We start from the raw sequence: 11527 nt of genomic DNA, 5'->3' as shown, positions 1-11527 counted from the left end.
CTCCATTTCAAATTGTCTTTGGCAAGACCATTCCTACTCCGTTGACCTGTCTTTCACATCAAGGAGGCATCAAGTAGAGGTTGATGACCAAATCACTGACAAATTTTCTAGCATTTTGACTACTCTTCATAAGAACATCGAGCACACTCGGGCTATCTACAATGCATGAGCAAACAAGGATAGAATGTGAGTGGTATTTGTTGAAGGTGACCTAGTCATGCTATGTATTGAGAAGCGTCGACTCAAGAGTGTTGAGATCCATCTTGCAGTTAAGATTGCCAATAAATCCTATAGTCCCTTTAAGATTTTGGAGCATATTAATGACAATGCCTATCAACTAGAATTACCCCCACATTGGCACATTCACAATTCCTTTTTCATGTGCACCTCTTAAGACCTTTCCATGGAGATCCAATGACTTGACCTGTTATAGAGGATGCACCTTTTCTCCAAGGAGAGATAGAGTTGTAAGAGCTAGACCGAATGATGGATAGACAAATCACTGATACGAGATGTGGAAATTTCTATCCCACTTATCTTGTTACATTAAGGATCACCTCGCTGAGGATGCTAAGTGGATGCCCGAGCAATATTTTACCCAATACCTTGACTTATTGACTAGATGTTTGTCTCATAATTGAGGGCAATTGCAATTTCAAGAAAGTGGGATTTTATGATAATTGGAATCATCCCATTAATTTAATCCTCCAGTATTAAGTTGAGTGAGATCCAACATTTTTGTCATGCAACTGATGCACGTGTGCTCGTTGTTTGTAGTGATGCATATGTGCTCCTACATGGCTAGATATATGGCTACAATTATATGAGTGTGTGGCATTGTGTGCACCACTTACACTATGACGGTATGTGTAGCATTTGTGCACTATCCGTGCGATTTTATGTACGTGTGGCATGTGTGCACCATATGATGACAAGTCTTCACATATGTGCACCCTCCATCTGTGATTTATTGATTTTGTGTTGCTAAAATACTGAAAGGTAGATTAATTGTGGCGATAATTACAAGGTTAGTCTATGCTTGAAATATTTCATTATTATTGATTGTTGTGAATTAAGGGGGACTAAGTGATCAGACAATGGCATTTGGTGGCATGATTTGACATATTTTTGGCACATAGGTGCAACTCCAGTGATGCGGGGATGAACTAGGCTAAGCCTAATTTTGATGTTACAAATGCTTATGTACATATTTCAAATCTTGATCATTAAAGGCTTAGCCTAAGCGTATTAACTATATTAGGAAACTACAACTGTATTTTTAGAAAAAGCAAGCTAGTTTGGACGTGACTTGTGGGGCTTTTTCACAATTTGAGATGTACATGAAGCTTCTATGATTTTTTATTGGATGCTATCCAATCATAACTCAAATACATAGGAGGTGGAAGGATAGCGCCACTCCTATGGGGGGAGATTGCACCCAGCATGCTTGTCCTATCTCTTCTGTTTTTGAGTTTTGAAAGTCCATGCGTATTTTTGTATAGTGGTTGTTGTATTTTCAAGAATTTATAGGGTCTGAGAGCATTTCCTGTCACACAATGTTTATGGAAAGGACCAATATAAATCATTGATGTAGGATGCAATAACACTATCTAGGTAGCTAAAGTTTTAGAAAATGGTTTTCTGCCCATGAATTTTTTCATAAGATTAAGCCTTACTATGCTAGGTCAAGACGAGAATCTAGAGCATTAAGATATTCAAATCACTCTTTTCGCGTATTCACATGAGCATTCAATGTGAGTCAATGTTATGTAATTATATGTTTGACAATGAAATATTGTGTGCATGTGAAAGGAAAGTATTGAGAGATATTTTGATCAAGTTATGTGCTAACCATTGGTACTTGTCATAATATGAGGCAATATTCACGTTTGATGGAGCATCCAATAGGTTAAAGGATGAAGGCACAATTGGGATAGTACTTCAACAACCAGAGGAGATATCATGGTGGGAGCAGTCATGGGATATGGATATACCAACAATATGAGCAAATGGATAGCCCAGATCACGGGACTAAGGTTAGTTGACAAGATTTGTAGAAAACATGGTGTGTAGACGAGCATGCTCATGTGCATGCCCACAGACACACACATGAATGCACATGCATGTGTCCATGTGGATACGCAGTCCCCCCCCCACATGCATGCAAGCGTGCACATACGCATACATGCACACATGTATAGATAAATTAAAACGTTTTTTAGCCAAGCTATATTGGGTCCTATTTTGCTTACAAAGGTTTTCGAATTTGTTAAATGAAGCTTGGCGATTCTGAAGTATTGCATCCTTATTTTCCTCCTTGTGTATGAGAGTATTTACTAGCAGAACAAAGAAACCCTAGAATGTATAAGTAGGGGACCATCTTTCGTCTTGCATTTTGCTCTTTAGTACATTAATAAAGGCCAAACATGAGAGTGATAAGATATGCATAAAATGTATCATTTAACCTTTCTTAATCATGAACAAACAAATAAATGGGCCCAAATTATGCTTGAGTGCATGTGGGACTAATTTTTGCCCCTATGCGCCATCACATGCAATATGCACATTAATGACCTTTACACATGAGTTGTTGAAACAATGTAGCAAAATTTTCATGGTTCAACAAGTCCATGACAAATGGATTAGTGTTTCAAAGTACCACTTGTGTATTGTGGGAAGTGAAAGTTTTTTCAAAAGTTAGGTAAGTCAACATATGAATCAAAATGATCAATGGTTAAAAGGTGTTTTTCGATGTTTGTTAATAAAAAATGGTTTTGTTATGGTGCCATGGACAAATGGATTAGTGCTTCAAAGTACCACGTGAGTATTGTGGGAAGTGGAAGTTTTTTCAAAAGCTAGGTAAGTCAACATATGAATCAAAATGATCAATGATTAAAAAGTGTTTTTCCATGTTTGTTAATAAAAAAATGGTTTTGTATGGTGCTCCTTAATTCAAACTTTTTGTTAGGGAATTACACACACACACACACGCACGCATGCACGCACGCACGTGCACACACACACATAGAGGATGGGGTGTGTCGTACACTGCATAGGGCATTGACAATTCGCCCCATAGAGGTACTCATGAAAGGGCCCTTTATATGTGGGGTCCACTAAGGAATATGTAAGATAGACCATGCCATGATGAGAATTATACTTACAAAAAGGAGTTATATGGTTTTTAGAGCGAATCCCTCAAGAAATAGAGTGGAAGAGTTTTAAATCTTAGCTTCCATATGCTAAAGACAAACAAAGAGAGAGAGATTAAGAAGCATATTTCCATATGCTATTCTCAATGCTAAGGGAATGGGTGCAGGCCTTTCACAAAAATTGAGGAGGCTTCCCCCCTAAAAGTCTCCACTTGATGCGCTTGTAGGAGTTATGAGAGGAGGGGTGAATGCTACTAGTGCAAAACAAACTGAAGACTAGAGGAAGAAGAAGAGCCTACTGAGTGCCTATTTTTTTCATGATAGTGGCCTAAAAAATAGGGGCTTTGTATTAAAAAATAGGCCAAAAAACAATAGCCTTAACATATAGGTTCTACTTTCCTTTAGTTACATAATGGCTCTACTTTGCTCACTCGACATGATTCCAAATCACATTCTAAAAAACAAATTTAATGTACAACTTCAAAATTACATTAATTTATGTATTAGACTTGATGCACACTACATGTTATTAACGTAGCCTGCTACAACCAAATCTAACTTCACTAAACTAACATAACTGAACATCCTTTAACCAAATCTAACTTTACCAAATAAAGTAACTTAATGTATCTAAACTAATGCAAGTAGATAGAGCATCAGCTAGCTTAATTGGAATGGATAGAAATGAGGGATGAGGAGGAGAGGACAGGCACACTCATCTTTCCAAGGTAGGATGCACCCTATCATCATACCAAAACCTAGGCAGAAAATGGATTCGAGCTTCCACAATGGCAAACAAGGCTAGAAGAGCTAACATGCGGCGTCTGCCTTATGCATGCATCGCTTCAACTTCTGGAAAGCCTACAGACGGTGTCGTCTGTCAACTAGTCGTAGAACGAAGTCCACAAGTGGCGGCTGAGAGGGAGGGGGAAGGGAGATGAGGGAGGCAATGCATGAGGCAAGGGGGAAGAGAGGCAGCTCAAAGGTGGAGGTTGAGGCGAGAGGACCTGAGAGGGGGCTAAGAGAGGGAGGAGAGGGGATTGAGAGGTCGGCGAGGAGGCTGAGACGAGAAGGAAAGGTGTGAGTGAAGGCAGGGGAGGATGGGAGTGAGAAGGGAAGGAGTGAAGGATGGCGGGGAAGGTTGGGAAGGAGGGGAGACAAGACAAATAGAGAAGAGTAGGGGAGGGTGGCAAGGCAAAGAGGCAACGTGGCGAGAGAGGCGAGATAAGGGGATGGGTGGCAACGCCATAAGGGAGGGGGATTAATTTTTTGGGGGCATCTAGCTTAGGGTGATGTTTCAAAAAAAAAAAAAAGGTGGCGAGGGGGGGGGGAGCATTTAACTTATATTTATTTTCAATTCAGGGGGGAGGGAGGGAATTAATGGTATTCGTGGTGATGCCAGTTTAATGGAGCCGATGTGGTGGAGCTGGGCTATGATGAAGGATCAAAAGCCGTTGGCGGAGATAGTTGTGAGCATAGAAAAGGCATTCAGCAGTGGAAGGACATTTGCGATGATAGAAAGGCTGATTGGAAATCTATACCATATATTTGTGCTCACTTTTGATTGAATGAGGCAGAGAAGATGTTGATGCAAGCAATGATTGTAGGAACTCCTCAGGAGTGGCCCTCGAATGTTATTTCATCTACTGACTGGCAAGGGAAACAATGGTGATTAGGTGGCAAGGCATTGCTATTGAAAGCTTCGGCGAGGGAGGTGTACAGAACCATGATGGTGAAAGAAGGAATTTTTGGCAAGCTGGATACCAAATGGGGTGTACGTAGAGGTGTTTCTTGGTGGAGGGATAGATTTTGCAACTTGTGGAAGGAAGGAGTAGCAAGCAAGCTTACGTTCCAGGTATGTAAAGTTATGGTGATGGGTTTGCTGGTGCGAGGGAGACTTGCCAGATGGATGCAAATTAGTCTAGTTTGTGTGTTGTGCAAAGGAGCAATAGAATTCGTAAAACATCTCTGCTAGGTATGCCCTATGGTTTTGAGAATATAGAGATGTGAAAGATTGGCAATTAGGAAAGCGGGTATTCCCGAACTAGGTGACTTGGAGGAAGACTTTTTTGGTTGAGACAAAAGGTCTAACTTCGATGATCACTGCAATTTAGCAGGTGATTCAGGCGTCTGTGTTGGGTATGATCAAGAGCTTGCTGGAGGATGTAAGCACAATTTGGGCGAAGAATAAGTCTTTGGAGAGTGAATCAGTGCTTTTAGTGAGCAAATGGCTGCTCGTTGGGTGAGTCCTGCTCTAATAGCATAGGCCACGGGTGTAACCCATTTTAGATGCCCCTTTTAGATGACCAACCAGTTTGGAATACAAGTTGACTCTTTTTGCTTTATTAAAAGGAAAAAAAAAAAAAGGCTACTTACAGGAGCTCCAATACAACTAGTAGGGTGTTGGTTGACATCGCGAAAACTGATGTGGCACGGGTGACAAGGTTGCTTACAGATGCTTCAACGTAGCTAGCAACAAGGTTTCACAAAGAAGCTCCCCGCATAGCGAGTGTTGGTTGAAGTGTGATGGGAAAATGCAAGAGGTATGCCTCTCCCCTTGGAGGTTGATCACATCTTTGCATTGGTTGACTGTAAAGCGAGGAAGCACTCTATTGCTCTCACGCCTTGAGATCAAAGTTGTTGCAAGTAATGGTTCCACGAAACAAGGTGCCAAGGGATGCCCTTTTGGAGCCCTCTTGGAGACAACCAAAATGACCTTCGTACACTATGTATTTAAATTCATGTTCCACCATCTTTGTAAGTTTTGGTGGTGTTGAAAGCATTGCAACTCAGTTTCTTTGGTTGTTTAGAGCATTTTGAAGCACTAAGCTAATTTTATTAGCCGCCCAAGCTTGGGGGCGGGGCCATGAGCTGATGTGGCAAACATGTCCACTGCCCAAACTTGATGGGGAACCAACCTTGGTCGCCCTTTGCTCGCCGAAGCTTGGGTGCAGGGCTGATCTGTAAGAGTGCATTCCCACTCAATGCTAGGTGTAAATGTCACTTTTTGGCAATATTTTCGAAAGCTTGGGATGTTCCCACTAGCAACCCCCTAAAATAATGCTACCACAAATTGGCAATTGAGTGTGGTGGTGGTAACAGGCGGGAGACCGAAAACATATCAATCTGTTTGCGGGCATTTTTGGGCCAGCTCTGTTGCAGCCACCCAATACCACTATAGGTTCAAGGCTGATCTAGTCGCGAGGGATGGGCTAGGACGAGAGAGGAGGCAGGTAGGTCGTGGGGAACACTAGCTCCCGAATGCTATGACAGGCGTTGTGGCAAGCTGTCTACAGGATTGTTGACGAGCGATGAGCAATGTTGAGTGGGGGAAAGTCGTGTGAGCAATGTGAGGATGATGTGAAGGATCAAGAACTCACGGAGGGCATGAGGGGTTATACAAAACTTGGAGAGAGAGAGAGACAGAGGGATTATACAAAACCAGAGAGAGAGACATACACACTACACATACACTTGATAGAGAGAGAGAGAGAGAGAGAGAGAGAGAGAGAGAGAGAGAAAGACCTAGATTCGAGAAGCATCTAAAGGCGAGAAGGGCTAGAAAATATGCGACCCACAACAAGCCACGCCCTCACCCAAATAACTCACACACTCTTCTTCTTCTTCTTCTTCTTCTTCCCTTTTGCATTGCCTGCTTCTTTTGCTCCATAGCTATGGCTGCCTCAGCCCACGCTCTCAATTCCCCAGCTATGGCTTCCTCCTCCCCCTCCCTCCACCCCCCCTCCTCCCATCCCCTTCGCTCTTCCTTCCTTGGCTCCTACAAATCCTCCTTCTTCCCTCGCTCCTCCCAACTCCGCCTCCACCTCTCCTCCTCCTCCCTCCCCTCCCTTCGTACCCGCCCCCTCCGCGTCGTCAGCGAGAAAGTAGTCGGTATCGACCTCGGCACTACCAACTCCGCTGTCGCCGCTATGGAGGGTGGCAAGCCCACCATCGTCACCAACGCCGAGGGCCAGCGCACCACCCCTTCTGTGGTCGCTTATACCAAAACCGGGGATCGATTGGTTGGACAGATCGCCAAACGCCAGGCTGTCGTCAATCCCGAGAATACTTTCTTTTCCGTGAAGAGATTCATTGGCCGGAAGATGGTGGAGGTAGACGACGAGTCGAAGCAAGTTGCGTACAAGGTTTTGAGAGATACCAATGGGAATGTGAAATTGGATTGTCCTGCGATTGGCAAACAGTTTGCTGCGGAAGAAATCTCGGCTCAGGTAAGCGAGCTGCTTTGCTTGATGCCTCTTTCTTTCTCTGCAACATCCATTTTTGGCATTCGCTGATTCAGGTTGCTGCTTGCGTATTTCAGGTTTTGAGGAAGCTTGTAGATGATGCGTCGAAGTTTTTGAACGACAAAGTCAACAAAGCGGTGATAACAGTACCCGCATATTTCAACGACTCACAGCGAACGGCCACTAAAGATGCCGGTCGAATTGCCAGTATCGAAGTTCTTCGTATCATTAACGAGCCAACCGCTGCATCTTTGGCGTACGGGTTCGAGAAGAAGAGCAACGAAACTATTCTTGTTTTCGACCTGGGCGGAGGAACCTTTGATGTTTCTGGTATGTTCTTTCTCGTTCTCCGTAAATCCCTCAATGTGCGCTTGGTCTATGTTAATATGTCAAGGGATCTGGTATTAGATGTTACTCCTACTGGAATGGCATCAAGCTTCTTCGGATCGATAGGCAGTATATGTTTGGTAATTTATTCTTTGTGTACGCAGCGTGGCTTGATTTTAGCTGGAAAATTGATAGGAACTCCGGTTTTTGCACGGCTGTATCATGTTTTGGCTAAAGCAGTGAAGCCAAAACCATGCAATTTATGCTGTGCGTCTTTTGCATGATGGACATTCTTGGTGTCTGGACTCCAGTTTTTCTACTCAATTAAATGAAGTATTTTATCTCCTTGGTGTTCTGCAGTTTTGGAGGTTGGTGACGGTGTTTTTGAGGTGCTGTCTACTTCTGGAGACACTCATCTTGGTGGGGATGATTTCGACAAGGTAAGTCTCCATTTTTTGATTTACGCTAGTAGCATGTTATCGACTAAAGCTGTAGAGTCAGGTGAACGTAAATTGAGGGGTCATTGGGTTCTGTTTCTGCAGCGTATTGTAGATTGGTTGTCAGCTAACTTTAAGAAGGAGGAAGGTATTGATCTACTCAAAGACAAGCAGGCTTTGCAGCGCTTGACTGAAACGGCTGAGAAAGCTAAAATGGAACTTTCATCGTTGACACAGACAAGTATAAGGTTGGCTCTTTTGCAGTTTGTGGGTTGTGATGGTATTGTTTTGGAATGTATGTAAAGAGTTTAAAAATCAGGATGGCTACTAAAGGTAGTTGAAATGTAGTATGCCAGTTTGTGCTGAAGTTTGCAGTGAACATGTTTGATTGTCCCTGCTATGCGTGATGGAGTTTATGGTTTCAACCTCATGGGTGACTATCATGAGATTGAGACTGCATTATGTTGTGTTTTAAGAGGATGAGTTTGGGCATGTCCCTGGACTCATCTTGATAGATGACATGTATGATCCTGGAACTCTTATTTTAGCTTTTTCCTTGTTCAAGTTGGCTGCTTGTTAAGAAACAAAAGACTTGTTTAACATCTTCTAGACTATTAAAGATCATTTGTCTCATATGCTGCCATGTATTTATGAATCTTCTGTATTTATGAGGTTCACAATTTTGTCTTTTGATTATCGTGCAGCCTGCCCTTTATCACTGCTACTGCTGATGGACCAAAGCATATTGACTGTAGCCTTACACGAGCCAAATTCGAAGAATTATGTTCAGATCTGCTTGACAGGTATGGTTATTGCCAGTTGAATGCTGGGGTGCAGTAATGACTTTACTATCAATGCATTGATGTCTGTCCCCTTCCATTTGCTTTGCAGATGCCGCACCCCTGTCGAGAATGCACTCAAGGATGCAAAACTCAGTTTTAGTGATGTGAAGGAGGTCATTCTCGTGGGGGGCTCCACTAGAATTCCTGCAGTTGTCGAGCTGGTCAAAAGAATGACTGGCAAGGATCCAAATGTGACTGTCAACCCAGATGAAGTTGTTGCCCTTGGTGCTGCTGTGCAGGTTTGTGGCGAGCTTAGCAAATTGTCTATGTTGGGGTTTACATTTTGAAATCTGGTATCCTTCACTGAGCAAAAGCTTATTTTGTTTATATCTCTTGATCCTCATATTACATTGGCATTCTCTCCAGGCTGGTGTTTTGGCAGGCGAAGTAAGTGATATTGTTCTCCTGGATGTCAGTCCTCTATCACTTGGATTGGAAACTCTTGGGGGTGTTATGACCAAGATTATCCCCAGAAACACTACTTTACCAACTTCAAAATCAGAAGTTTTTTCCACTGCTGCTGATGGACAAACGAGTGTGGAAATCAATGTTCTACAAGGTGAACGTGAGTTTGTCAGAGATAACAAGTCTCTAGGTAGTTTCCGACTGGAGGGCATTCCTCCTGCGCCACGAGGTGTTCCCCAAATTGAGGTGAAGTTCGACATAGATGCAAATGGCATATTATCTGTGACAGCAATAGACAAAGGCAGCGGCAAGAAGCAAGATATAACTATCACTGGTGCTAGTACATTACCCAAGGATGAGGTATACTAGTTCATGCTTTCAAACCCCTTTTTTTTTTTTTGGGTGCTGGAATTTTTATTATGTGAGGAAACTGCATATCATGAAGGGTTTATCCATCGAGGTGTTTCTAGCGGAATTGCACTGAAATGGTCTTGCTTCTATTGGATCAATTTGTAGGTTGAACGGATGGTCAATGAGGCAGAGAAATTCAGCAAAGAAGACAAAGAGAAGAGAGAGGCTATTGATACCAAAAACCAGGCTGACTCACTAATCTACCAGACAGAGAAACAGTTGACAGAGTTGGGTGATAAGGTCCCAGCACCTGTGAAGGAGAAAGTTGAAGCCAAAGTGAAAGAATTGAAGGATGCAGTCGCAGGAGGATCAACACAAGCCATTAAAGATTCTATAGCAGCACTTAATCAAGAGGTGATGCAAATTGGCCAAGCCATGTATAGTCAAGCAGGAGCAGGAGCGTCCCCTGGTGCACCTGAGGGTGCTGCAGGGCCTCGAGCGGATGGTTCTTCAAAGCCACCTGGTGGTGATGATGTGATTGATGCAGATTTTACTGATAGTTCTTGAATGTGGAGAGCTGTGGCATTGTCACAGTGAAGGATGTAAGCTTTTGATTGTTCAGCTTTATTGCTGCAATTGATCATTTTTGTTAGCTGGAGGTTATCAACATTTTTATGTAACATGTATGCGCCTCATATTGTTGGTCGTAGTACCAGCTAAATTAAGGATAGATGTACAAAAGAGTTTGATAATTGCTGCTAATGGAAAGCAACATTCATACCGTATGGCTGTCCACAAGGTCAGGGTAGGCCAATCATGACCTTTTGGTTTTTGTACCAAAAAGGATTGCATCTGATGCTAATGACAGTTAAGGAGTTGTTAGCCTATTTCTTAAATCAAATAAACTGCAAATTTATAAGTTTGAGGCTTGAGGCTATTTACCATTTTTTACTTCTATAGTTCCCCTCTATTATGCAGGCTGTCCTCACTATTTTTTGAACTGTTTGACAGAAGTGATGGGTTGTAGGGTCTGAAAGTAAGAGCTTCACGGGTACATAGTTCTTTTAAGTTAAGAGCTTTTGTGAGCAGAAGATAAATTAGGAGAAATTATTACTGCCATGGTTTACCATTAGTGCAAAAGGCAGAATTAGGAGAAACCATTAGTGCTAGAGCTTGCACTGTAGTTGATTGGCGGTTGACTAAAGTTGATGGGCCGTAAGATTTAGGATAAGAAGTTGATCGGCCGTAAGATACAGTTCTTTGAAGTTAAGAGCTTCTTGGGTACATAGTTCTTTTAAGTCAAGAGCTTTTGTGAGCAGAAAATGAATTAGGAGGAAATTAGTACTGCTACGGTTTACCATTAGTGCAAAAGGCGGAATTAGGAGAAACCATTAGTGCTAGAGTTTGCGGATACTGAAGTTGATTGGTGTTAAGTCTGAAGTTGATGGGCTTTAAGATATAGGATAAGAACTATAGAATAGGAGACAGTAAAGTCTTGGACCTATATTTTCAAGGCTGTGCTGAGTGTGAGAAGAAAAAAACTACCTTTGAGTGGGCGAGTGCCCCAGCTTTAAATGTAAATTAAAAATTTGATACCACACTGCTGAAACCAATAGTAGGTTTGCAGGTTGGCAGTACCTACCCAAAAGACAAGTACAAACAAGGTGGGATTGCACCAAGGCCCTGCCTTTTGGAATGTCAATAGGACAAGAACTATAGAATAGGAGACAGTAAAGTCTTGAACCTATATTTTCAAGGCTGTGCTGAGT

The 11527-nt window shown here is 42.5% G+C and overlaps 1 protein-coding gene across 1 annotated transcript; it reads left to right on the top strand.

The window, feature by feature from the left end:
- Positions 1 to 6735: 6735 nt before the first annotated feature.
- Positions 6736 to 10666, top strand: LOC147905783 (stromal 70 kDa heat shock-related protein, chloroplastic-like). The gene is made up of 8 exons (XM_087374577.1): positions 6736 to 7381; positions 7474 to 7726; positions 8084 to 8163; positions 8266 to 8408; positions 8865 to 8963; positions 9052 to 9241; positions 9369 to 9767; positions 9924 to 10666. The coding sequence occupies exons 1-8, from the start codon at positions 6827 to 6829 to the stop codon at positions 10323 to 10325; spliced, it is 2121 nt and encodes a 706-aa protein (XP_087230703.1). The 5' UTR covers positions 6736 to 6826; the 3' UTR covers positions 10326 to 10666.
- The last annotated feature ends 861 nt before the right edge of the window (positions 10667 to 11527 follow it).

This window comes from Dipteris shenzhenensis, chromosome 1 (genome assembly GCF_047967505.1).
Source record: "Dipteris shenzhenensis isolate YYH24624 ecotype China chromosome 1, Dip_SZ_1.0, whole genome shotgun sequence".
Lineage (NCBI taxonomy): Eukaryota > Viridiplantae > Streptophyta > Polypodiopsida > Gleicheniales > Dipteridaceae > Dipteris > Dipteris shenzhenensis.
This window is presented reverse-complemented; position numbering and strand designations above follow the sequence as displayed.

Bases quoted from the DNA above. Each gene is read 5' to 3' on its own strand.
- LOC147905783 (XM_087374577.1), top strand. From the start codon at position 6,827: ATGGCTGCCTCAGCCCACGCTCTCAATTCCCCAGCTATGGCTTCCTCC. The intron at 7,727-8,083 runs GTATGTTCTTTC...GGTGTTCTGCAG, and splicing joins AGGAACCTTTGATGTTTCTG to TTTTGGAGGTTGGTGACGGT. The intron at 9,242-9,368 runs GTTTGTGGCGAG...CATTCTCTCCAG, and splicing joins CCCTTGGTGCTGCTGTGCAG to GCTGGTGTTTTGGCAGGCGA.